Genomic DNA, 27,990 nt, shown 5'->3' on the forward strand with positions numbered 1-27,990 from the left:
ACACTCACAGTTGTGGTATGTGTTGGTGTGCATTCTAAGACACACGCGTGCACACACACGTAGAAAAGGGGTTTTTGTTGTTTTAGACAGGGCCTCTCACTGGGTATCCTTCGCTGACATGAAACTCACTATATAGACCAGACTGGCCTTGAACTCAAGATCCCCCTGCCTCTGCCTCTGCTGGGGTTAAAGGCGGCACCAGCAGGCCCAGCCTCATAATAGTTTAATTTTCATAGCTCCAAATTGGAAATAATCCAATCATTTACCAAGTGATGAGATAAACAAATGTGGGCTATGACACATAGTGAAGCAATAAAATGGCCCCTGAATCCATCACCTGCTTAAAAAAAAGTGTGGCTGGCCCAGCTTGTAAAAGCACTAGCCGTGCACCCAGTGACCTGGGTAAACAGGGTGGTGTGCAGTCCCAGTTCCAGCACTCCTACGGTGACATGGAAGGCAGACACAGAACTGTCTAGAAGCTGGTGGGCCGGCTGGCCTGGGGTGTTCAGTGCAGCTGCAGAAATGAGAGACCCTCCCTCGGCAAGGTGGAAAGGGAACTCACTGCTGAAACTTGTCATTCTGTGTGGGTGCTTGATATGTGCACACACACACACACACACACACACACACACACACACACACACGCAAAGCTGGGCAGTGGTGGTGGCACACGCCTTTAATCCCAGCATTTGCAGGGCAGAGGCAGGTGGATCTCCGAATTCTAGGCCAGCCTGGGCTGCAGAGTAAATTTCAGGACAGGCAGAGCTACACAGAGAAATCCTGTCTTGAAAAACCAGATAAATAATTTTAAATTAAAAAAATGCCTGCATCTGCTCCAGCACACACGTGCACACACGCATATGGAATAGTTGTTGTAATATTTTTGTTTGGTGGTTGTTTTTGAGACAGGTCTCTCTAGTCTACATTGGCGGGGGAGGGGGGTTTGGGGGGTGTCCTGTGTCACTGTAAATCACTGGTCCCACAGACTTCATACACCTCCCCCTGCTTCTGCCGCCTCAGTGCTGGGATTAAGGTGTGTGCCACCAGGTCCTGCTGTTGTATTTGTAACGTTCGTGTAGGGTATATAAATGTGAGGAGACTTTAGAACATCCACACACCCCCCTCCCTGGATTAGGGATCAGTGACAGTACTTCCCTGGCATGTCTGAGGCCTGGGCTCAATCCTTAGTACCACCCACCTCCACCACCAACTAAAAGAAGGATCCAAAAGAAAATCCGCTCAGCCAGCCCCTATCATGCTTATGTTTTAGAACGTGAGTTTTTTCCTCCTCTGGATGCTGATGCTGCCCTGCGGATTGCCAGATCCTGTGGCTGCCTCAGGTCCACTTCATTTGGAAGCCAGTGGAGTAACATTCTTGCTCTGGCTTGCAGAAGTGTGTGAGTATATTAGTTTCACAAATCTAGTTGGGTCTATGACTATTGTCATTCACACATTAAAAGCTCCATGTTTAGCCGGGCAGTGGTGGCACACACCTTTAATCCCAGCACTTGGGAGGCAGAGCCAGGTGGATCTCTGTGAGTTCAAGGCCAGCCTGGTCTACAGAGTGCGATCCAGGACAGGCACAAAGCTTACACAGAGAAACCCTGTCTAGAAAAACCAAAAAAAAAAAAAAAAACCCGAAAAAACAAAAAAACCAAACCAAACCAAAACAAAAAAACCTCCATGTTTCACTTAGAATTGCTTCACCGTTCACTTCATTAAAACCTGTAAGAGCACACATAAGAAACCTAAGCAAACGATTTAGTAGCAATTTCTCTTTTTGTGAATTTATGACTAAAAAAATCATTCAGGAAGTCCGTACAGCTTGGGCTTTGTGACAGAGGCCTGCGATCTCAACACTTAAGGGATCCAAGTGGGATCAAGAATTCAAGGCCGGGTTGGACTAAGGAGTGAGACCCTGTGTTTGGCAAAAACCAAAACCAAACCCAAACCCAAACAACCAGACAGGTGCTTCCAACTATTTTATAAAACCCACCAGGCTCGGAATGCGAAGGCTCTGAGCACGGGTCTACTCCGAATTGGCTGTTACATAATAACCAAGTATAATGAAGGTGAAGACTGACAGTTGCTCTTTAAATGGCAGGCGGGTCAAAACAGTGACTTAGCAGAGATCCTTCTGATTAATTATTAACTTATGAACCCTCCGTTTACAAGGGAACTTGGGGAATTGTTGACTGAGACTAGGCGAGGTTCCCTTTCACTTCCTTATTAAAAAAAAAAAAAGGACCTGGGTGGGGTTCAGTGGGGAGAGGAGAGGGGAGGGGAGTAAGTTTTGGTAGAGGGGTCTCAGCAGCCATTCCCCTGGTGCCCTAACCCACGCAGGGACTCTTCTCAGTAAAGGCTTGGGTGGGAGGCTGGGTGGGTGGGGTGAAAGGACAACAAACCGCAGCAGGAAACTCACTGCAGCCTGGAGACCCAAACAAGGCCAGGCAGGACCAGATCGGAGTGAAGGCTGCAGCCTTGCTAAGGAGATGCGAGGTAGAGTCCTGGGCTGCTGCGCGCCCAGCTGAGCCAACTTCTGCCAGGGGGCCGGGGTGGGGAGGGGTGGGGTGGGAGTCCGGGGTTTGTTTTTCGGCTCAGTGGGCGCCTCCCTCCTCTCTGATTGGCTCTGGAGCTCGGCCTGGAGCCTGCGCCCTGCTTCTCAAGGGGACAGCTTGGGGCTGCGGCTCTTCCTCCACCACTCGCCGCGATGACGCTCGGCCTCCTGGTCCTCCGGCTGGCCATCAGCATCCTGGCGCTTCCCATCTATCTGCTGAACTTTTTAGGCGTGTGGAACTGGATATGCAAACTGTGGTTTCCCTACTTCCTGTCGCGGTTCACGGTGGTCTACAACGAGCAGATGGCCAGCAGAAAGAAAGAACTCTTCAGCAACCTGCAGGAGTTCGCAGGCCCCTCGGGGAAGCTGTCGCTGCTGGAGCTGGGCTGCGGCACCGGGGCCAACTTCAAGTTCTATCCCCCCGGGTGCAGGGTGACCTGTGTCGACCCGAACCCCAACTTCGAGAAGTTCTTGTTCAAGAGCGTCTCAGAGAACCGGCAGCTGCAGTTCGAGCGCTTCGTGGTGGCGGCCGGGGAGAACATGCACCAGGTGGCCGATGGCTCTATGGACGTGGTGGTCTGCACCCTGGTGCTGTGCTCGGTAAAGAACCAGGAGAAGATTCTGCGCGAGGTGTGCCGAGTGCTGAGGCCGGTGAGTGACAGATGAGGACTAGCAGCTGCTCTCACGAGCTAGGGGGGTCCTATCAATTTCGGGTGGATTCTAAAGTAAAAGGCAAACTATCAGAGAAGGATTTTTTTTTTTTAAGACAAGAGTGGCAGAGAACGACAAAGGTAAGGGCTGACAGATCAATTTATAAGAGCTTGCAGACAGTTCAGATGCCAGACTTGGTAACAGTAGCTCCCAGGAACGCTGGGCTGAAGGGTTCATGCTTCATGCCTCACGAGTTAAAAAACAGAGGCAGGATGAGCCCTGTGAGTTCAAGGCCAGCCTGGTCTACAGAGTGAGGTCCAGGCCAGCCTGGGCCACACACTGAGACCCTGTCTCAAAAAAACAAAACAGCAATTGACAAGTCACCAAGGACAGTGGTTGTGTTTCTTAAAACTGCTCAGAGTAAATGAAAGACAAAGGTGAGCCACCGGGCAGGAACAGCATATAAATTAAAATAGCCGTTATATGAGAAAGACCTATAAATTACACTAGAGGCCATTTACCTATGACCATCAGAGACTTAGAGAACAGGGACTGGGGTGGGTCTGGGAAGGGTCCCCTCATACAGGGGAGGTTTTGAAGGCACGTTTACTATCAATATGTCAAGTGAACCTAATTTTATGTGTTGGAAATTTATCCACAGCTATACATGTGCAGAACCTTGTCCATCTCAAGGACAGTCATTAAAAGAGCGTTTGCATTAGTGGAAACTGGAAAAAAACCTGTCTGTGGATGGGAAATTGTCACGTAGTCAGGAACTCTGTAGTTATTAAAATTTCAAGAGCTGGGTGGTGCACACACATAAACCCAGTGACGGTTCAGTGTCTCAGAGGCTGAGAGGGATGGGCAGACAAGCCTCGCTCTGCAGCAGGCTCAAGGCCAGCCTGAACTATATAGTCAAACTCTGTATCAAAAAAACAAAACTAATAAAAACTTTTTTAAAAAAAAAATATAACCAAAGACAAAAAAACTCCAAGAAGAGCGATCTAGACTGAGTAGGAAAGAGAATGCCCAAGAAGTAATGTTAACATGTTCATGCAAAAGCTGGAGCGAATAGTCACAGGCACTACCTGCAGGGGACGGGACTAGGCGCAGTCAAGAGCAATGGTCGATTCGTCATGTCTTTCTAGAAGTCCTAAGAAATTCTCTACACTTGTGATTATCAGGGTAAATGGGTTTGTTTTGAACAAAGCTGAACATAACAGGCAGTCCGAACATTCCAGCTCATTCAGTTTGGAACCTGTAGGGATGTTCTGTGACCCCCTTGTATCCCGTGGGAGAAGAAAGTCTCGGAGGCTCAACATGGTCTCTGGTGCCAGGACAGGTGGATATCAAACCAGCAGGTAAAGATGTGTAGCCAGGCCTGATGGTGCACACCCTTGCTGATCATGCCTCCTTGGTTCAAGGCAGACGTGACCTCGGTTGTTCTTCCTTAGCTTCTGTGGTTACCAGCTCACCAGCTGCTGGATAGAGCTCGGAGCATTAAGACAGACTCCGTTTACCCTAACCATAATCCTCTGAAGCAGATACTTCGGGTCGTTGTTTTGGAAAAGAGGTTAAGAAATGCACCCAAGTTACACAGCAATGGATTTACCCTTTTGAAAGCAGGTCTCATTCTCACTAAATAGCGGTAGGCTAGCCTGAAACTTTAAGTACACCAGGCTTGCCTCAGACTGAAAGAGATCCGCCTGCCCCTGCCTCCTGAGTACTGGATTAAAGACACGCACCACCATGCCCTGCCCAGGTCTAGTTCAGTGAGAATACTTCTGCCCTTCTTCCAGACTTACAGCATTTCTACCCTTTTGCTGTTCCCAGACACTGAGGGTCTGTCTCTTCCTCGGCTCTCCTTCCACACATAAATCCTCCCCAGCAGCCTCGCGTCCCCAGTCCTCTCAGCTGCGTGCCGCACAGATTTCCGAATCCCAACACCCATCCAGAGCTTGCCCCGCCCCGTCCTGCCAAGCTCTGGCTTATTCAGTCAGATCCAAGCCGGTTTCTCTGCTTTTTCCTCCTGTCTCCTGCCCTAGCCTGAGGAGATGACAGGTTTTTGTTTTTCCTTTTTATTAGGAAATTTGGTTTTCTATTCCTAAACATATATTTTACTTGAACTTATGTGTATAATTTAGGGTAACTGCATCTCTAAACCCTGAATTCTATGTGGAACTCTGCCTTTGGGTAGCCAGGACCAGAGTAGCTTGAGAAAGAGGCCAACGAAAGGGAGATGGGTTTCTAGGCTGCTTAGTAATGTGCAGTAGCATCTGCATGACCTGTGTGGGCTGCAGATGAAAACAAAGTACAGGGACTACTCCGGGCAATACCGCTTCCCGTCACTGGCTGTACAAAACCTGAGGCTGAAATGCTGCCCGGGGTGTCATTTGCAGTATTAATGACATAACACAGCCTTTAAACAGCACAGTTCAGCCTATGAAACGCCCCCTGCCAGTTCCTACTCTCCCACAGCTCTGGTGTTTCCAGAAGTTTGCAGCTGGTGCCTGGGAACATTTTGGTATGAATTAAAAGGTTTTTTAGAAGGATAAGAGGAGAGGCCAGGTGTAGTGGGACACACCTGTAAGGCCAGCACTAGGGAGGTGGAGGCAGGACTGGAAATTCAAGACCAGCTAGCTCCACGATGAGTTCGCTATGTGGCGAGTTCGAGACCAACCTGGGTGATGTGTGTCAAGGAGCAGCAACAATGAGAAGATGGGGTGGGCGGTGAGGTCGCTGAGCCAGCAAAGGCACCTGCAGTCCAGCCTGCTGCCCTGAGTCCGCACGGTGAAGGAGAGAACACACACGTGCACACACATACACACACTTGCGTTTTCACACTCAGACTAATTAATGTGATGAACATTTTGAACAAAAGAGGGGCTGGGGATTAATTCAGTCATGAAGCGTTTGTACCTCAGAGCTGGAGTCAGAACTTGGAAACACCAAAACCCAACGACAAAAAAACAAAGCTGCAAAGAAGTAACAACAAATATCAAAATAACAGATAAACCCAGGCATGGTTTTGTGTAGACTCTTGGTCTCTCTCTCTTTTCTTTTGGAGAAAGACTCTGAGTTTAACATGTTGTCCGCATGTATGTGTGCACACATTCACACATGAACACACTAATCCCAGAACAGGGGAGTCAGCGACTGGCAGATCTCTGAGGTCCACTGGCCAGTCAGCCTAGCCAGCTTGGTGAGTTCCAGCCAGTGAGAGATTCTGTCTTAAAAGTGGGCCCTGAGAAGTGACATACCTTCGGGAAGTTGACCTCTGACCTCCACACAAGTCCTACACACGTGCACTCATTTGTTCTCTATACAGCTTTCTGCCTGCATGTATGCCTGCAGGCCAGAAGAGGGCACCAGATCTCATTATAGATGGTTGTGAGCTACCATGTGGGTGCTGGGAATTGAACTCAGGACCTCTGGAAGAGCAGCCAGTGCTCTTAACCTCTGAGCCGTCTCTCCAGCCCTAGAGGTGCACTCATATCGAAACACACTTATCAATTCTTTTACTAGAAAGCCTGTGTGCTTGGGTTCCTTATAGGTCTGTCCTTGTTGTGCTCATGGAAATAACTGTTTTTTTCCTTAATGGTCAGTTGTGTTATTACAATATTAACTGGGTGCCATGACTCACACCTGTAGTCTCAGCCCTAGGGCCAGCAGAGGCAGGAGGATCCTGGTCAGCCAGTACACACAGTATCTGCTGCAGGAGGAGCCCTTTCCTCATCCAGGGCCAGGGCTGAGGAGGGGAAAGAGGCGGGAAGCCGCAGTAGAAACCCTAAGACAGGCACCTTCACAGCCATTGCTAGTTCTAGGGTAAATGTGATCCAGTTTTTCCAAAAAGGCAATTTGAAAACTTCCACCAAGGGGTTTTAAAAGGCACCTACCACTCAACTCAACCCCACTTTTTAACAATAGTTACAGGTGCTCCCAAGATCTGTGGATGTTAATACCAGTTACAGTAAAAAACTGGGAAGAGCCTAACAGATACAAAGTAAAATAAAGAAGGTTATAAACAATGTATGGTACAGACTTAATTTTAGGAAAAATTGCCAATTTACATATGACAGTGGCTGGTTTTCTTTCTCCCTCTTTTTTTTTTTTTTTTTTTTTTTTGTTTTGTTTTTTCAAGACAGGGTTTCTCTGTGTAGCTTTGCGCCTTTCCTGGAACTCACTTGATAGCCCAGGCTGGCCTTGAACTCACAGAGATCCGCCTGGCTCTGCCTCCCGAGTGCTGGGATTAAAGGCGTGCGCCACCACCGCCCGGCTCTCCCTCTTTTTTTTTTTTTTTTTTTTTTTTTAAATGCATTTATGTGTCTGTGCATCCCGGATTGAGTGTGCAGGTCCCATGGAGGCCAGAAAACCTTTGATCCCCAGAACTGGAGTTATAGGTGGTTGTGAACCACCTGATGTGGGTACTAGGAACCAAACCTGGGCCCTCTGCAAGAGCAGCAAGCTCTCTCAAGCTCTGAGCCCTCTCTCTAACCCCTTTTTGTTTTTAAGACAGGGTCTCATGTGGCCTCAAACTCACTATGTTGCTGAAATGACTTTGCGCCTCTTGCCCTCCGGCTTCCACCTCCCATGTGCTGGCACTACAGATTTGTGCCACCATGATTTGACTAAAACATTTCTGTGTTCTCAACACTTTCTAAAATAAACCTGTTGCTGAGAAAGTCCTGGAGTCACAGGCAGAGGTCTAGGATTCCTTTCTGACACAAACTGTCACCTTGGACTCAGTTCCCTCACAGGGAACAGTGATGTGCCGGGTGTGATGGCATATTTCCTTTAATCCCAGCCCTCGGAAGGCAGAAGCAGGTGGATCTCCGTGAGTTTAAGGCTAGCCTGGGCTGTAGCGAGTGGAAGGGCAGTCAAGTTGCACAGTGAGACCCTGTCTCAAAAATAAAACAACAACAGTGGCGGTAATAAAACTTAGTAACACTGGTTGTGTTGTCTGAGCCGGTGTCCATGTAGCCCAGGCTGGCCCTGAACTAACTCTGGTAACCCAGGCTGGCCTCAAGCTTGCAGCAATCCCCCTGCCCCAGCTTCTTGAGTGCTGGGTGATTATAGGTTTGTTCTGCTACAAGTAACCCTGTTGAGAGAGTGAGTATGGTAGGGTAGACCACACTAAGTGCTTTGGTCTCAGTGATTATGAATTCTCTACGACAGCAGAAATGTTTGTCTGTTGCTTAGATTGGTAGCTCCGCTTAAAAGGCTCTGTTTGAAGACAGGGTCCCACTTCAGATCATCCTGCCTTAGCCTCCCTGATGTGGGGATTCCAGGCATGGCCTGTCATGCCCAGCTAGCACGGTATAAAATGTGACCAAAATTCAAACTCCATTACCCAAATAATACCTTACTCCATTCCAATTTACCTGTGGCTTCTTAGAGTTGGCCTCAGGCCACTGAAATTTGAGCTTCATGCATCTTGTAAAGCTGTTTTCCCAAAACAGTGTCTTTAAAATGTGTTTGTATGTGTGTGTGTGTTTTTTCCTCAGGGAGGGGCTTTTTACTTCATGGAGCACGTGGCAGATGAGCGGACCACCTGGAATTACTTCTGGCAACAGGTTCTGGATCCGGTGTGGTACCTTCTGTTCGATGGATGCAACCTGACAAGAGAGAGCTGGATGGCCCTGGAGCAGGCCAGCTTCTCCAAGCTGAAGCTGCAGCACATCCGGGCTCCCATGTCCTGGGCTTTGCTGCGGCCCCATGTCTACGGGTACGCCGTGAAATAGTGGGGCGGCAGGAGAGACCTGAGTGGCTGCAGCAGGTCAAGGCTTCAGTTTTAGACGTAAATCCTAACTAGGAGAGGTGAAGTCCGATTCATCCTCACACGTCTCTGTTTAACTATTTTCTATAGTGTCTCCCACCAAATCAAAACCAAATCAAAGCGGCTTTGAACTCCCCTTCAAAGGGACCAGTAGTCTTTCATGGGCTTTGATAATGAAGCAAGGGGAACTAACAGCTTGCAAACCAAATAAATAAAAATACCAGCTAAGTGAAAATCCACGTGTGACTATCACAGAAAATCTCACCCCACCCCACCCCACCCCCGGAAAATGAAACCTGAACCCACTGGCTGCCCTGCCCGTGTGCTCTGGCCAGCAGCTGTCTGTCTTTTGGTTCAGTGTTTCACCGAATCCTGCCACACTACCCTCAGTTTTATAAGTGCACCTGATTACACCAGTGCCCCCCCCACCCCGAACTGCACACGACAGTTGGGATGCATGGGTTAACTTCCCTTTTTATCTAGCACGTACTTGGCTGACCATAATAAACTCGGGGCAGAAAAAGGACTCTGCAGTTGGGGAGACACTATGTGGGGGACTCCGGAAGGAATCCGTGAGTGCAGTTGGCAAGGCCTGGGCGGATTATTCTCACCTAATAATCCTGAGCTGGGCATGGTGGCACATGCCTTTAGTCCCAGCACTGGGTGAGGGGCAGGGGTGGGGGTGTGCAGATGTTAACAGATGTGTGAGCTCAAGGCCAGCCTGGTCTACAGAGGGAGTTCTAGGATAGCCAGAGCTACACAGAAAATCTTGAAAAACCAACCCCCCCCCCAAAAGAAAATAATGATCCTGATCCTGAAAGAAAACCATGGACATCCTTGTGTACGTACTGAGAGTGAGTCTGGGTGTGCCCATTCGCGGGTTTCAGCTATAGTTTGTATGTATCTAAACAAATGTATATTTCCTGAGATGATTTTGCAGAAGTCCTATTTTGAATATCAAATCAGTCAATAAATTCATATTCATTTAAGATGGAGATAAATTGTCTCTGCACTTGCTGCCTTGGCTTTGTTTGTGTCTTAGTATCTCTGAGAAGGAAACATGCCCCTGGACATTAAGGCATTTGAACCACAGATGTGTTTTTCTGCAGCCAGGTATGATGTACAATGTACGAGGAATGGTCCTCGATGCTGTGACCAGATCTCTGCCCAGTGGTGACTGAAGGGGGAGGGGTTTATTCTGGCTTACAGTTTGAAAGGAAAGTCTTGGGAGGGGAAGGCATCCTGGCATGAGTGAGAGACAGGTGGTCACATTGTATGACAGTCAGGAACCCGAGAGTGGACAGAACTGGAACCAAACTGAAATCCCAAGTGACTCCTGTCCTCAGCAAGGCTGCTAAAGGTTCCACAGCCTTCCCAAGCAGCCCACTGGCTGGGGACCAAGTGCTCAGGCCCAGGAGCCTGCAGGGACATTTAGCATTCAAATGATTGCACACAGCTAGTAGATGTTAGCCATTTTGGAAGGATTAGAGTGAGGTGTGGGTGTGTGGTTATGATTTTTTTTTTTTTTTGGTTGTGGTGCTATGTTGGAGATTGAACCCAGGACTGTAGGCATGCTAGGCAAGGCTGTACCATTGAACTGGGCCCTGTCCTAGAATAAGAATTTTGTGTTGGGGGTTTTGTTTTGATACAGGGTCTCACTATGGGTCATTGTCTGGCCTCAAACTCACACAGAGCCACCTGCCTCTGCCTCCCGAGTGCTGATCAAAGCTGTGTGTCACCACAGCCATCCGGAACGAGTTTTGAAAAGTTTAAGTCCAAGGATCCCGCTTGTGAATGTACAAACAGGGAAGAGAACAGCTCACGGCTCTGCCTCTTCAACACAAAGCCAGGTGTTGGGGCTCAGATGCCCCCCCCTTCAGCTCTGGAAGATGAACCGCCTTCTCTCCTAAAAGGCAGACCTTCCTTTACCCATACATTTTATTATGCTGGTCTGGTGACTGAGAGGTTTGCAAAGACACAGTTGTACCTCACAAAATGTACTCGTCACATTGGACGGTGTCTTAGGGTTTCTGTTGCTGTGAAGAGACACCATGACCACAGCAACTCTTCTAAAGAAAACATTTAACTGGGGTGACTCCCTTACAGTTTCAGAGTTTCAGTCCATTATCATGATGGGCATCATGGCAGCATGCAGGCAGATGTGATGCTGGAGCAGTAGCTGAGAGTCCCACATGTTGCAGGCAACAGGAAGTCAACTGAGACACGGCAGTATCCTGAGCATAGGAATCCTCAAAGCCCACCCCCGCAGTGACACACTTCCTCCAGCAAGGCCATACCCACCCCAACAAAGCCACACCCCCGATAGTGTCACTCCCTATGAGATTATGGGGGGGCAATTTTTTTTTTTTTTTTTTTTTTTTTAGTTTTTCAAGACAGGGTTTCTCCATGTAATTTGGTGCCTGTCCTAGATCTCACTCTGTAGACCAGGCTGGCCTCAAACTCACAGAGATCTACCTGGCTCTGCCACCCGAGTGCTGGGATTAAAGGCATGTACCACCCCCGCCTGGCTGGGCAATTACATTTAAACTACCACATTCTCCTCAAAGTCCGCCCCACAATGACACACTTCCTCCAGCAAGGCCATACCCACTCCAATAAAGCCACACCTTGTAACAGGGCCACTCACTATGAGATTATGGGGGCCAATTACATCCAAACTACCACAGAAGGTAACAACTTAGTGCAGAGAACTAGCTAAATCCTTGTCTGAACAGCATGGCAAACAGCCTCACTTCTGCCATAAAGTACTAGGGCTAGAGAAATAAATACAGAAGTTCGTTACAGCTGCCACCTGCTGCAGAGACCGTTTCAGAAGCCCCCAAACTGCACAATCCGCTGGACACCCACCTCTGCATGTGACAGATTCCTCCTCAGTTGAGGAAAACACGCATTTAAAACCACTCTGAACAGGGCTGGAGAGGGGGCTCAGCGGTTAAGAGCACTTGCAGCTCTTGCAGAAGACCTGGATTCAGGTCCCAGCACCCACATGGTACTCCAGCTGCAAGGCTCTGATGCCCTTTTCTGGCTTCCATGGGCACCTGCTTCTGCTCTGCTCTGTCACAGTCCCACAGCTAAAATGTGCCACAGCCATGCCCGGGGCTTTACGTGGATGCTGGAAATGAAAACTTAGAACCCACTCTTGCACACTGAGTCATCTCCAGCCCAGGCTGGCGTTTCCTTATGCAGACTCCTTCCATTTCAAGAAAAGCCTGAATTCTACTTCTCTGTTATCTCAATTTAGTTCTGAGCCTCCTCTGGGATGGTAGGAAGATGGAGGTAGGATTTTCAACCCTATAATGTTATGTGTTGACTTTGATCTTGAGCAAACTACTTTTTTGTTTTTTTGTTTTTTGAGACAGGGTTTCTCTGTGTAGCCCTGGCTGTCCTGGAACTTGATTTGTAGCCCAGACTGGACTCAAACTCACAGAGATCTGCCTGCCTCTGAGTCTTAGTTTCCTCATTAGTAAATGGGGATATCATCTACCTAAAGGGCTATGACAAGAAACAATGAAATGCCAGGTATGGTGGTGCATGCCTTTAATCCCAGCACTTGGGAAGCAGATCTCTGAGTTTGAGGCCAGTCTAGTCTACATAGTGAGTTTTCCTTTCTCAAAAGAAAAACAAAAACAAAAAACATAACAATGAAGTAATAATACACTTAATAAATGCTGAGGTCTTGCTTGAGACAGGGTCTAACTATGTAGCACAGGCTGGCCTGCAACTGTCTGAGTGTTGAGAGCACAGGTCTGCCTCACCATGTCCAGCATGCATGCACATACACATGTAGCTGGAGTTTTCTCTCCAGGTTCCACCAAGCCCCGGCAGTCCGACAGCCCACTTATAAAATAAACACACAGACGCTTATATTATTTATACTGTTTGGCCTAATGGCTCAGGCGTTTTGTTATCTGTAATTTAACTATGTGAAAGTTAAAACCTTACTTTTTGAAAAAAAAGAAAAGGGGAAATGCTGTGGGATATTCTGTATGCTAAATGTGTTGCTCTGATTGGTTAGTAAATAAAACACTGACTGGCCAGTAGCCAGCAGGAAGTATAGGCGTGACAAGGAGAGAGGAGAATTGTGGGAAGTGGAAGGCTGAGTCAGAGAGACTTTGCCAGCCGCCACCATAAAAAGCAAGATGTAAGGTACCAGTAAGCCACGAGCTATGTGGCAACTTATAGACTAATAGAAATGGGTTAATTTAAGATATAAAAACAGTTAGAAAGAAGCCTGCCATGGCCATACAGTTTGTAAGTAATAAAAGTCTCTGTGTGTTTATTTGGTTGGGTCTGAGCGGCTGTGGGACTGGCGGGTAAGAGAGATTTGTCCTGACTATGGGCCAGGCAGGAAAACTCTGCGCGCGCGCGCGCGCGCACACACACACACACATACACACACACACACACACACACACACACTTCGCTATTTTTCCTTGTGGTGCTGGGAGTTGAACCCTGGGCCCAGTGGATGAGGCAAACGCTCTTGCCTGAGCTATACCCCTGGCTTACTTCTTACTTAACCGTTGCTAAGTACTGAGGACCTACCGTGTGTTCTACTTCTGAACAAGCTCTGCAGCAGCTGTCTCTCCAGCCATCTCTAAGACAACGAGCAGACGCCAGAAAATGCTATCCCATCTACCAGGGCTTCTTTGAGCTGAATTTCAAAGAATGGATGGAGAGTATTTCAGCTGTATGAGCAGCTCGGGCTACAGTTGACTGAGAGGAAGAAATTCACATGCAAGGAAGTGAGTGGACAAAGGCGCTCACCGCCATGCCTGGCAATGTGAGTCAGTCCCCAGAATTCAGAGTGGAAGGCAAGCACCGACTCCCAAAAGCTGCCCTCTGACCTCTGCACACGCACCACAGCAAGTGCGTGCCCACACACAGATAAACAAGAAAGGGAACTCATCAAGGCATAGTGGCACCCCCTGTAGTCCTGGCACTCGGGGGGCAGATGTCATATGGCCAGCCAGGGATCCATAGTGAGGCCCTGTCTCAAAACCAAACAGGCGAGCAGGGGAAGGCACCAGAGCCGAGGGAAGGGCAGCTGTGTTCACAGCCACTTCCATCGGCCTCTTAAGGGTGTAGGGCTACGAGCCCCAGAAGCATTTTGGTGGACCACCCCACTCCCATCACCGCAAACACTCAAACGTCTTCTGTTTATTCCCAGCTCTGATGTTCTGTGTCCTCCGCTTTGAAAGGGAAGCAAACATTGCATAATTGTTTCTTTTGTATTCTTGGCCCCGGAGCAGGCCCTTCCCCTTAGTGTTGCTTTGAAAAGCCCAGTACTTAGCAGAGATTAAATTCCTGTTTGTCAGTTAAAGCATCGGACACTGCAATGGAACACTAATATCAACAAAAGCAAGAGTGGGCTAGTCACTTAATCTCAACTTTAAAACCCAACTCAGGCTGCGTTCAAGAATCATAGGAATTCCCTAACGAACTGTGGAGCCACTGGCTCCACCCGGTGCCAGAGAACAGGCAGAGGTCACGGTCACCAAGAGCCAAGGACCAAGACAGGTCACTGCACCCGATTCCTCAATCAGCTTAAAAATAATAGTAACGGTGACTAAGCAAAATAGTATTTTTCTTCTAAAGGAAACCGTTTGAGAGACTGGAGAATTATACTGGGGTGTGTATATAAACTCCAGAAATTACTGGTCAAAATGTATCATTCCCAGAAGTAAAACAAACAAGAAAGCCCAGCTCAGTATGGTGGCACAGTCCGGAACTGTTAGAACCAGGGAGGCTGAAGAAAGATGGCCGGTCTGAGGCCAGTTCAGGCTACAGTGGACATTTAAAGCTAGGCTGGACTGCAGAGTAAGACTCTGCCTAAAAAGCAAACAAAACCCCGTGAGTCTGCCAGGCTGCACCTTCCCAGTCCTTAAGAAGCACACGGCACTGATGTCCATCCCCTCGGTGACAGACCCCTCATCCCATGCCTTTAACGGCTGATAATACAGACTTCCATTTTAAGCCTCTAGGCCTGGCTTGGTGGCATGCACTTACAATCTCAGCCATGCTCAGGAAGCAGAGGCAGAAGAATGGCCACTTTGAGGCTAGCCTGGGGTACATATCAATACTCTCTCTATGTCACACTTTAACAATTTCACGATTTCTCTGACTGGAAGGCAGACCCGCTTGTCTGTTCCTTTAGCCCTTATTCTGCTAAGTTGTGAACCACTTCCTGTGTCAGGACGATTTCTCACACATCATCCCTGGTCCAGGCCCCAGTGCAGCGCCTTCTGCTCTTCAGAGACCTGCAGTCACCTTGGATGACAGGGCGGCTGAGCCTTCTAGGCCAGAGGAGGGCATCCGTCTCTGGTGCATGAGTAAGCTCCCAGAGAACCAGCTCCCCGTCCCCACCCCAGGCAGCGAGGGTCACTATCACTGTCCAGAAACGAACAGACCCAGGGCTCCACGGGACCACACCCTGACCGCCTCTACTCCCTACCCCTACTCTTCCCTGTTTATTTTTAATTTTTCTTATTAATTATGTGTATGGGTGTTTTGCCCACACACACAGTATAGCACATGCATGTATGGTTCCCAAGGAGCCCAGAAGACGGTGCCAGACTCCTTGGCATTGAAGTTACAGAAGGTTGTGAGACACCGTATGTGTGCTGGGAACCAAACCTGGGTCCTCTGGAAGAGCAGCTATTGTTCTTAACCTCTGGGCCGCCTCTCCAGCCCCATTCTTTCTCTATTTAAATCGTGTCAGTCCGTTGGAAAAGGGACCTGGGGTCACTGAAGCCCTCTATCTGTACTTCTGACGTGCTCACACAGTAGAATCTTTCTCTGCTCTTCACCCTACTCTCTTCAGCCGGGCTGCTTGGATGGCTCAGCTTAGCGCTTTCGGATTCCTGGACCCAGGACTTTTGCCCTAAAACCTCCAGTATAACCCCACTGTACCGGCCGGTCTGTGTGTCCACTTGACACAAGCTGGAGTCATCAGAGAGGAAGGAGCCTCAGCTGAGGAAATGTCTCCCTGAGATCCAGCTGTAAGGCATTTTCTCAACTAGTGACCAATGGGGGAGGGCCCAGCCCAGGTGGGTGGGGCCATCCCTGGGTTGTTGGTCCTGGGTTCTATTTAAAAAGCAGGTTGAGCAAGCCAGGGGAAGCAAGCCAGTAAGCAGCACCCCTCCATGGCCTCTGCATCTGCTCCTGCCTCCAGGTTCCTGCCCTGTGTGAGTTCCTGTCCTGATTTCCTTCAGTGCTGAACAGCAATGTGGCAGTGTGAGCCAAATAAACCCTTTTTTTCCCCAGCTTGCTTCTTGATCATGTTTTTTGGTTGCAGCAATGAAAACTAAGACAGCTACTAACACAGCATGCCAAAAGTTCAGCCGCCAGACGCCCTGTGGGAGGCAGGTGGGGTGACCAGCACTCCTGGGGGACTGTGCAGTGAGCTGTGCATTCCTGCACATAGACAAGTGCAGGGCCTCCAGCAAACCTGGCTCTGGCAGCAAACCTACTTGTACTGTTTGCTAGAGGAAATAAGAAAGCAGCCAGGCGCCCCCACAACTGTCGGGTAAAATATCATAGCATGGTGCCATTTGCTTTGTGGCTGGAGAGAGAATATGACAGGAAGCCAGATGACCCAGATGACCCAGAACGGCTGCGCATCCGCCCGGGGCGCGAGGCTCAGTGCACTCAGTGCACTCGCAGCCGGGGTGGGAAGGCAAAGGGCAGCGGTGCCCACTCCGCACTGCAGAGGGCGGCAGCAGATCGCGGCTCTGCCGGGAGCCCTCGGGGGTTCCGGGACAGCGAGGCTGCAGCTGCGGCGGCGGGCTCTTCTAAAAAACGGTTTGTGAAAGGAAGAGAAAACAAAACTATCGGATGACACCAGACTCGGGTTGGAGAAACTGATTATGTAAAGCTTTCCCTGGGAAATCTAAAGATGACGACTGCATTTTAACAACGGCCCTTCAGCAGTTGGGCAGGCCACGGGGGCAGCAGACATTCGGTTTTTATAAAGTCCCCGAATCTGGCGGACAACGGAGACGCAACTCAGCAAACAACGCCTTGGGATAGAACAAAGGACATCAGGCACCAGTCTCTGACCCAAGCCAATCTCCTGCCCGAAAACGCTGTCTGCTCTCACTTCACAGACGCTGTGGAGAGCCGGCCACGCTCAGGGGCTCACACCAGTGTCTGCCCACACACCAGTCCCGGGAACAGTTTTTTTAAGACGAGCCCTCGCCGGCCTGAAACCCACTGACTTTGTCTTATCGAGTTCATGCGGAGGTCAGAGGACAGGTCTCGAGAATTGGCTCTATCCTGCCCTGTTGTGGGGCCTGGGGACGGAGCTCAGGTCATCCGGGCTGAGCCATCGCCAAGGCTCTTACATAACAGTTCCATCGGGCTGTTCCTACACTCAGATTATGAAGATACCTACTCACCCATCATACAACTGAATTTAAGCTGCTTATGTCGGCATTTAGGGCCATCCGTCAACACATGCTTCAACACTTTTCCCAGCTTTGTGGGTGCAGGGGATGGGGAGACCAACACCCGAACCCACATCCAATTGCTGCCTCTTACTGGTATCTTATTTTTGAGACAGGGTTTCTCTGTGTAGTTTTGCGCCTTTCCTGGAACTCACTCTGTAGTCCAGGCTGGCCTTGAACTCACAGAGATCCGCCTGCCTCTGCCTCCCGAGTGCTGGGATTGAAGGCGTGTACCATGGCCAAGCCCTTTCTAGTATTTTATTGACTTAGTAAAAGAGAACCTTCCCATCTCCATGAAAGGACATGAGAGGGAGGCGAGACAGTGCCCAGAGCTCTCTAGAACTGTTAGCGCCAGAGCTGAGGCGGCTCCCTGCTCACTCTGGCCACAGCGTGGCTCCTTAGGCATGTCTGAGAAATGATGCAGCTCTTTCGACAAGAAAGATTCTTCTTCTATAAATGCAGCTTAGGAATCCAAACAGAGTTATGCACTACAATGTTTTGTGAAGGTTCGGGTTTTTATTAATGGAGCATTTTATTTTCTTCTTAAATATGTTTTTTATTTTTCATTGAAAGACAGCAGTTCTGGATCTTTGTGTGGTAGTCTGGCATTCAACCCACCGGTACAATATGTAGCATTAGCGTGTTTTGAGACATAGTCCACGTGCTTGAGTGTTCTGCCTGTATCTGTGCAACACATGCCCCCCCTCCTTCTGTGGAGGTCAGAAGAGGGCATTGGATCCCCTGGAACCGGAGTTACGGATCATTGTGAGCTGCCATGTGGGTGCTGGGAAACGAACCCAGGTCCTCTGCAAGAGCAACAATGGCTCTTAACCACTGAGCCACCTCTCCAGTCCCAGTGACAGACTCTCCAAAAACAGTTCGAGTGCTGTAGCCTCATTGGCCTAAGTGGTTTAGTGGGAGGAAATGTCAGAGAAAACAAATTACTAATAAACTGGTGAGATGCCAGGCATCATCACAGGCCTTTAATCCCAGCATGTGAGAAGCAGAGGCAGGGCCTTTCTGTGAGCTGGAGGCTATCCTGGTCTACAGAGTGAGTTTCAGGACAGCCAGGGCTATCTAGGAAGACCCTGTCTCAAAAAAAAAAAAAAAAAAGATTAACAGATACACTGATTGGTAAACTGTCAGTCCACATTTTTTTTTTCTGCCTTTATCTTTTCATACTCCGGGGAAGACTCCTGGGAAAAATTCTAAAAAGAAACATTTGAAAAATTCACACATGGATGACAAGTATTCGGGAAAAGGTAAGAATTATGCTAAGATGGTAAAAACTGGGTCCAATCCTTAACTTTATGGAGAAGAAGGTTATCTATATAACCTTGAAACTCTGAGAAGAAAATGTGGGTCTTCTCTTTAAACAACCACCACCAAGGGGCTGGAGAGATGGCTCAGCACTTAAGAGAACTGTCTGTTCTTCCAGAGGACCCAGGTCCAGTTCCCAGCTCCCACCCATGTGGCAGCTCACAACCATCTGTCACTCCAGTTCCAGGGGCTCTGACGCCCTCTGTTGGCCTCCATGGGACTGCATGCACACCAAATACATGCATGCAAAACATCCGTACACAAAGAATCATATAAAAAAATATTCCTGCAGGGCAGAGATGCTCCTTCACAGCACCGTGCTCGTCTAGCGTGTGGAGAAGCCTGGATTGGATCCTCAGTGCCTCAAGAAAAAAATGTCCCTACAATAAACACACCATTTCAGGAGGAAAACACAGCCAAGCTTCTGTGTGAGCACGGTGTCTCCCCCTCCAATGCCACATGTAAAACATTCAACTCAGAAGTCCCCTTTCCTCAGGCCTCTGTCTTTTATCTTTCCCACTAATCCTGTTCTCAACTTAGAAATCTCTCCACCCACCAGTCTGTCTTGGGGAACCATCTCCATCAGCTCCTCTCCCCCCAGGTGCTGCAGCATGGGAATCCACTGTCACTCTGTCCCTCTAGGCACAGCAGCATGGGAATCCACTCACTGTCACCGTCTCCTCATCCACTATCCACTACCGTTAGCTCTCTATCATTCCATAAACCAGCTCCAAAAAGCCTTTCTGGAGTCTCAATGTAACACCTGGGTGCTGACCACTCCTGCAAGCCATTGCATCCTCTCTCTCAGCTCCCCTTCTCCCTCCCTTCCTCACCCCCTTTCTCCCTCCCTCCCTCCTTCCCTCTCCCACACCCTCCCTTTCTCCCTCCCTCCCTTCCTTCTTTATATTTAAAAACTTTTATTTATGAGACAAGGTCTCCCTGTGTAGCCCTGGCTGGCCTGGAACTTACTATGCAGACTAGGCAGGCTTTGAACTCAGAGTTCTACCTGCCTCTGCCTCCCAAGTGCACACAGTAGAGGCCTATGGAATTCTGCTACGCTCTAGCTGCATGACCGCACATGCCCAGTTCAGGAGCTAGACAAAGCATTCTTTGTCTCACATCATCAGTGTGCACTGGTGATTACGTATGCACAGCGTGGTCACCCATCTGCACCTTAAAGAGCCGTGACTCAGACCCCACCCTCTCTCTCTGTTCTGTTCTCTCTTCCCCTCAGCATCTTTCTCTCTCTCTCTGCATGTGCTCCTTCCCAGGCCTGGTTCTCTTGTTCCCCCACCCCTCTTCCTCCTAATAAAGCTCTGATACTGATACTGGGTTTGTCGTGGCCGTGACCTTTCCAAACAGTAACCAGTGCCAGTAACCAGCGCCAATTATCATTCTTACAGTCACTATTGGCCCTATTTGTGTGTGTGTGTGTGTGTGTGTGTGTGTGTGTGTGTGTGTGTGTGCGCGTGTGTGTGCGTGTGTGCGCAGTGAACACTACAGGATAAAGCAGGTGCTGGGAACAGAACCCAGGTTCTGCAGGAGGAACAAGAGCTCTTAGTACTGAGCTGTCTCCACCGCACCCCCATCCCGGGCTCTGCTTCTTCTGAATCACGTTCTCATCCTCTGGCCCAGCCTGGCGCTGCTGAGTGCTGAGATCATAGGCATGTGCCGGTCAGCTGACTCACCTGCAGCTGGCTCCATGCTAGGCTTCTTGCTGACGGGGCACTTGTCTTAACAAATGTCCCTGTGGCAGTCACTCACCTTTGACCTTCGTACAAATGACCCCAGCCCTTGCTTCCTGGGTCCTCTCAAGGGAAAGTTAAAAACCAGAGTTATACTTCAGTGCTTAGAGACCTAAGCTGCCATCACCTGCCCCAAAGGCCCACCTCAAGCTGCCCTACCTCACTCCTCCTCAGCCATGACGTCACATTCCTCTCACAGAGGGACAAGAGTCACGGAGCAGGACGGGACCTGAAGCATCCCCTCACCCGGCTAAGGATGCGGTCTCCTCCCAGGGTCTGCAAGGCTATGGCGGAGCCTGCCTCCTTTCTTACAGCGGTCTTCCCCTCCAGGGATCCCTTGCCTCAGACCCCAGCCCACCCCTTCCTCCCAGAAGCCTTCACTTTTACTTCTCCCTCCCAACCCTTTCCCTGCTGGCTGCCACATCTTTGCGGCTACTGGATTTGTGTGTGAAAATGTGTGAGAGAGTGTGTGAAAATGCTTGTGAGAGAGAGAGTGTGAAAATGTTTGTGAGAGAGAGTGTGTGAAAATGTTTGTGAGAGAGAGTGTGTGAAAATGTTTGTGAGAGAGAGTGTGTGAAAATGTTTGTGAGAGAGAGAGTGTGAAAATGTTTGTGTGAGAGTGTGAGAGTGTGTGAGGGAGTGTGTGAGTGTGTGTGAGAGAGTGTGTAACATTGAGTGTCAGAGTGTCTGTGCGTGTGTTACTAGGGACTAAACCAAGCATTGTCAGATCTTTAAAGATGTGAAATTCATTTCTTTTCTTTTTTTAAATCCCTACGTTCCATTAGTAGATGAAGAGTCCCCATTGGCAGACAGTGGTGTATTAACTAAACAGGATCTGTCCGGGGATCACGCACTATATATCTAGACAGATTTTGGCTACATTTTGCCTTTTTGTTGCTTTTTTTTTGTTTGTTTGTTTTGTTTTGAGACAGGGTTTCTCTGTGTAGCCCTTGCCATACTGGAACTCACTCTGTAGACCAGGCTGGCCTCAAACTCACCGAGATCCTCCTGCCTCTGCCTCCTGAGTGCACCACCACTGCCCGGCTCCATTTTGCCTATTGATGGAATTGTTCCATTTATAAAGTTTTTGTTTTTTTGTTTTTTTGTTTTTTTGGTTTTTCGAGACAGGGTTTCTCTGTGTAGCTTTGCGCCTTTCCTGGGACTCACTTGGTAGCCCAGGATGGCCTCGAACTCACAGAGATCTGCCTGGCTCTGCCTCCCGAGTGCTGGGATTAAAGGCGTGCGCCACCACCGCCCGGCTCCATTTATAAAGTTTTACACATCAAAAACCTGTGAATTTGACCAGGCTGTTCACTAATCATCTCTGGACAGTGGTGTCAGTTTTAACTTCTTTTACAACATTAAATACTTATTAGGTTGTTTCCCCAAATTCTCTTCACAATGTCATTGAACAGAGTTCAAGATCATCAATAACTTGTCAAGTTCCAGGCCTACCTGAGTTACACGGGATGGTCTCAAAAAACTAAAGGAAGAAAAACATCTCAACTAGTAATCCAAAAGAATGATGGCTGGGGCCAGGGTGGGGTGGAGGGAATCACCATTCTGAAAACGTAAGACTTAACTGATCCAGGCAACCATTACTAGTAAGTACTGAAATGAATGGGTTAAGGTATAATGAATATCAGGACGTTTATATAACGTTATTAATTTTTCTTCATTACAAAGGGAAAAACAGTGATGTTTCAGTGGAGAAGCCGGCAGACTTAACATGGTCAAAGCAGTCGTGTGGCAGAAGACACAGCCCGTCCTGTGCAGTCCCCTCACGCTTTGGGGACCTCCACTCCAGGTCATTAAATTTGCCCCGAAAAGAATTTTATTATGATCCAGGATGAAGCAGAGCTGGCGTTTATTAAAGAGATTCCTAACAGAGATTTAAACCTGGAAGTTAACTGAGAGGCACCTAGGGAAAGATTGTCACACCTGTGTGTGTGGACGGGGCTCCAAGGAGTCCCACCCCCGTAGCTTACAGTAGCCACACACATCCTCCGTGGGCCCTGGAGTTGAGGCCCAAGTGCTCCCGAGGAACTTAGAGTACAAGACGTTTCTATTGCAAATAAAATTTAGAGTTCTGCTTGCGATTCCAGGAAGTCATCTGGTTTACACCTGGGAAAAGGGCAAGGCCATGCTCGGAGTCTTACACGATCAGTTACAGGTGCTCCTTGATGTTTAACATTCTCACTTGAAAATGCCTCTGTGGAAAAGGAACAGTGCCTCTCTGTGGACGATCCTCATAGCAAGCTTCGTTAAGTGTTCTGGGCCTCTAGATTCTCAGCTGTCAAGAGTCTGTGGCCCCAGGGTGAGGTCCCTTTCTGTTTTCCTGTCTTTCTACCCTGCCTCAAGACCAGCGGAGGAGAAACACTTCTCTACTTCAAGTTACCTGATGACAGACACTAGCTTGAAATTGGCCTATTCACACCATAGAGATCAGCAAAAGTTACAGGTGAGCCCCGGCCGCCGCCATCCCCAGCCAGTCAGTAAACAGCTAAGAGCACAGCCCTGACTAGAGGCCGATTGTTTTCACGTGGTGTGTCTTGGTGCCACACAACACAACACAGGCGGTCGGCCTGAAATGCACGGTCTCAGCCTAATGAGGAAACATCGAAAACTATGTTCTAAGCCTGCAAAAGCACCAGCTTGGAGGCTGGGGATGGTTGGGAGGAACAGTATTTGCCTTGCATGCCCCAGGCCACGGGTCTGACCCCCAGTGCTGTAAAGGGAAAAGCCTGCGTGGATAAGCTACTTTCAGGGTCATGAAAGTCAGTCCGTTAAGGCCTTCTTCCCGATCAAGAGGACTGAAGCCACAAGACAAGCAATATGGGATCCTGACTGGATCCTAGATCAAACAAAACCCCCCACACCCTTGGAAAATCATTTTTGGTGGGCTGGCACATTCGGTGAAGTGCTTGCTGCCAAGCCTAATGGTCTGAGTTCGAGTCCTGGGATCCACGTGGTGGAAGTGGACCCCATTCCCATAGCTTGTCCTCTGACCTCTGTAGGTGTGTTCCCTGCCTCCCGAAGGGCAAGTAAACGCAATAAAAGTGTAAACTTTTTTTTGGTTGTTTTTGCTAGACAGCTGACAAAATGTGAATTTCTTCTATTGCATTACGGTTACACAAGAGATCACCCTAAACGCACCTGAAAAGCATGGAGAAGGGAATCAGTCTGCAACTTACAGAGGAGAGAGCAAGGGGACAGACGCATGCCAGAGCTCTAGCTAAAACGTGTAAGGAAAAAAACCCATGAACTCTACCTGGTCGACGGCTTTCACGCTGAGATGGCTGGAGCTGGAGCTGGAGCTGGAGCTGGAGCTGGAGGAAGGTGCCGGCAAGATGGGGAGATTCCCTAGGACTCCAGAGTGCCAGGGCACAACGGGAGCAGCTCACAGCCTAGTGTCCAAGTCACCCTCTGGCCGGCCCTCAGCGCCTTCGCCGCTGCCCACCCCGCCTTTGGATTGGCCAAGGGGCAGTGACGTGCGGTCCTTTTTAAGGGATGTTCGTGGACTTGAGTATCTATGCAGGCTGCAGGTGCGGAGTCTCCTGCAGGTGTGCCTCTGTACTGAAACAAAGGGGCGTCTAGAACCCTTGAGAAGTCAGGATAATTGGCCTTCGCCCTCATCTGCTGTCTACTGGCTACCGGGAGACATTTGTATGTCATTCATGTTTCTGTTGGGTACTTATTTTATACTCGGTATTTTACCTAGGGTTTCACGCATTCGAGGCAAGCACGCCACGGCTTCGCAACAAGCCCCAGCTGTACTGTGTTAAGTTCTCTTCTGTTTTTATTTACTTGTGTCCTCCATGCAGCCCAGTGTCAGAGTTGTGCCGGATTCCTAAACTATGAGTTGGATCTTGGCCTTGGATGGCATTTCCCGAATAGTAACCCTACACTTTCCTTCCTTCTGTCCTGGGCAGGGATTTCTAAGAGTCACAGAGGCCCCAGGAGCCCCCTGAAGAGTCACTTTTTTTCTAGATGGGTATGGTGGCACACAACTTTAATCCCAGCACTCAGGAGGCAGAGTCAGGCAGAGTCTGAGTTCGAGGCCAGCCTGGTCTGTATTGTGAGTTCCAGGACAGGCAGGGCTGTAGCGTGAGACCCTATCACAAAAAAGCAAACAAAACATACAATCTTCTGAAGTCTAGCACTCATGGCAAGGTGCTGCTTTGGCCTTCAGCAGGAGGCTGGGAGACCTCAGCCAATACCAGCTGGCCACTCCCTCAGGGTTGTCTCCCAGCTTTCCTGTGATCCTCGGTTAGCTGGCAATCACAGAGCTCTGTGGCAGCCTTCCTTACACCTGTGCTGCTCACAGGCCAGCAGGAGACAGCAAGCGGTGGGACTGTGTTCCAGCACACACAAGGTATGGTGCCTCTTACTGGGTTTGGTTTTCTGTTGGCATCTCCTCCACGAAATGGAGGTACTGTGTTTGAATACCATGCACTGTATGCGTTTTCACACGTATGGGTGGGCCCCACAGACACCAGACAGGAGCACCTCTCCGTCTGGTGAGCTGTCTTTGTGAGTCTTCATTAACCCTGGCAGATGAAGACAACCACTTCTCGCTGCCTGGCCTGGTGACAGGGGTGCCCAGTAGCTATCGGAACAATTGTATGAGGCTCCACACACCCTGCAGAGTGGTAGTCTCCCACCCCCTGGACACCGGAAGACTGTTTTTGCCTGTGTTGATGCCATCGTTGTGAGAGAAACCTGTGGTCTTGTTATCTGGGGAGAAGTCCTGAGCTCCCAGGTGACTGCAGATGTCGTCCTGGGAAAGGGGACAGGATGGGGATCGGGGTGTTGTACTCAAGGACTCTGACTGCCAGTTTCTCTCCCCACATATATTTAATACTCCCCCTGACATTTGGGATTCTGCAGAGAAAAGTGGACAGTCGCCCATTTCAGTTGCGCAGACAGGCTCCTAGCAGGGTAGCAAGGAGAAAACAGGTTCTCGAAATGATGGTGGCAACCACAGATGCCCTGTTGTCCGTAGAGAGAAGCATGTCTTCAGATGAGTGGTCAGCAGCTGAGGATGAAGGCCAGCTGTCCCGTCTCCTCAGGAAATCAAGAGACTCCCCCTTCGTCCCTGTGGGTAAGTCCACGCCTTGATGGTTGCAGGAAAACCGTGATGAAGGAGAACTCAGAATCTCCGAGGGTGACACTCCCCATACGTGCATCCATTCTCTGGTTCTCTGAAGCCCACCCCTCAGAGCAACACCGGTTGAGCTGGAGGGATCTTTCTGGTTCAGACACCAGTGGATTTCAGCTATCCTTTATTCAGTTTTACAGATTTCATCAAAGGACTAGCTGATGTTTTCACAGGTATTTATTTGGTGGTGGTGAGTGTTACACACACACCACAGCACACATGTGGAGGTCAGAGGACAACTTCTGGGAATCGGTTCTCTTCTTCCACTATCCACATAGTTCCAGGGATCAAACCTAGGTCATCAGCCTTGGCAGCAAGCACCTTTGCCTGCTGGGCCATCTTGCCAGCCCCTAGAGGGCCATCTAAAATTATTAGTTCACACAGACTCAAATAGATTTCACTGAATAGACTCACACGTTTCTCACTGAGGACTGGCGCAGCAGTTTAGCTTCCTGAGGGGCAGCTGGAACAGTCTGTCTGTCTGTCCTGGGCATCACTTGTAAGGCTTGGTGTCTGCTGTTACAGATTTTCCCTTCATTACCGTCAGGTATGATTGGAAACTTGACTTCTTGGGGGCTGGGATGTAGCTCAGTTGCTAGAGTTGGCCTAGCTTGTGCACAGGGCTTGGTTCAGGTCTCCTTACGGAAGAGGGCAGGGGTGGCAGATCGCGTCTGTAATTCCGAACTCACGAAGATCTGAAGTTCAAGGTCATCATCACTACAGAATAAGCTCAAGGCCAGCGTGAGCCACCTAAGACCCTGCCTCCAAAGAGGAAAACAACAGGAGAAAAAACAAGCCCCTCGATGCCATTTGAACAGATCCCCGTAATGAACAGATAAACTACCAAGTCTGATGTACATTAAATTAGTGTTCTGGAGAAACAGCGTGACTAATGCAGAAGATGAAAGGGTCCCTAGCTAAACTCAATTACCTGCGGACCAGAGACACTGAGAAACAGCAAAGGCGTGGACTCTCATCTCCCAATGGCCAGAACCTTTTAGTGAGGACAGACCCGGGCTTGATCCAGGGGAGAGACTCGGGTTTTTGCTGGAAAACAAATAAGTTTGTATGTATGTTGAGGTTTCACTTAGCTTTTGTATTTTAATAATTCTTACGGGATATTTTGCCACAGGATGGGCTGTGTCATACAGATAATTTACAAAGTACCTCTATTGATTATCTGAAATCACTTCCATCATTACAAATATGACTTATTGCCGGGCTGTGGTGGCGCACGCCTTTAATCCCAGCACTCGGGAGGCAGAGCCAGGCGGATCTCTGTGAGTTCGAGGCCAGCCTGGGCTACCAAGTGAGTTCCAGGAGAGGCGCAAAGCTACACAGAGAAACCCTGTCTCGAAAAACCAAAAAAAAAAAAAAAAAAAAAAAAAACCAAATATGACTTATTGGGATGGGACCCAGAACTAGGGTGCTTGCCTTGAATACCTAGGTCCTGGGGTTCAATCCAGAGCAGTATGAGATAAATGAAAATAAATCCATGATTCTTCTTGTTTGTTTTTGAGACAGGGTTTCTCTAGGTAGCCTTGACTGACATGGGACTCCCTATATAGACCAGGCTGGACTCGAACTCACAGAGATCTCTTCTTATAACAGTTTGTAGGTATACAGTTTTTCTTCTGTTCAGGCTATTTAGGGTTTTTAGTATTTCCTCAGACATGGTACAATCATGAACATTTTTAGTCATATTCTGTACTTTTGCTTATTTTCTTGAAATATATTCCAAAAGTAAAATTTCTAGATTAGAAAGCATGAGCAGTTTAAGATCATTATATATTTTTTAAGTAAAACAATTATATTTATATATTTTAAGTTAAAAAAATCTTTTTTTTTTTTTTTTTTTTTTTTTTTGAGACAGGGTTTCTCTGTGTAGCCCTGGCTGTCCTAGAACTCACTCCGTAGACCAGGCTGGCCTTGAACTCAGCAATCTGACTGCCTCTGCCTGGAATTAAAGGCGTGTGCCACCACCATCCAGGGAGTTAAAAAAAAAAATCTTATTTGTGTGTGTTCCTGTGCATGTGAATATGCGTGTGTATATGTTTGTGTGTGAGTGTGTGTATGTGTATGTGTGTGTGTGCACACACACGTGAGGGCAGGTGCAGGAGACCAGAAGAGGTGTCAGATGCCCTGGAGCGTGAGTTGCCTGACACAGGCTAGAGGAACCAGATTCCGGGAGAGCAGCAAGTGCTCTTAACTGCTAAGCCATCTCTCTACCCTCCTTAAATCTTTTTTTTAAAAGTAAAATAGAAACCTTTATTTAGAACTAAAGCCAACACTTGAGTATGACAAACACAGCA

General features: G+C 48.8%; 1 protein-coding gene across 1 annotated transcript; it reads left to right on the forward strand.

Moving 5' to 3' along the window:
* Positions 1–2,648: 2,648 nt before the first annotated feature.
* Positions 2,649–9,996, forward strand: Tmt1a (thiol methyltransferase 1A). Its single transcript, XM_052748962.1, has 2 exons — positions 2,649–3,208; positions 8,713–9,996. Exons 1-2 carry the CDS (start codon positions 2,711–2,713, stop codon positions 8,947–8,949), a joined length of 735 nt encoding a protein of 244 aa, XP_052604922.1. The 5' UTR covers positions 2,649–2,710; the 3' UTR covers positions 8,950–9,996.
* The last annotated feature ends 17,994 nt before the right edge of the window (positions 9,997–27,990 follow it).

The sequence above is a fragment of the Peromyscus californicus genome, unplaced genomic scaffold (assembly GCF_007827085.1).
Source record: "Peromyscus californicus insignis strain IS unplaced genomic scaffold, ASM782708v3 Scaffold_20__1_contigs__length_68692818, whole genome shotgun sequence".
NCBI lineage: Eukaryota > Metazoa > Chordata > Mammalia > Rodentia > Cricetidae > Peromyscus > Peromyscus californicus.

What these genes read in the sequence shown, in the direction of transcription:
- Tmt1a (XM_052748962.1), top strand. Translation starts at nt 2,711, where the DNA reads ATGACGCTCGGCCTCCTGGTCCTCCGGCTGGCCATCAGCATCCTGGCG. An exon ending in TGTGCCGAGTGCTGAGGCCG is followed by an intron (nt 3,209 to 8,712) that starts GTGAGTGACAGA and finishes TTTTTTCCTCAG; the next exon opens with GGAGGGGCTTTTTACTTCAT.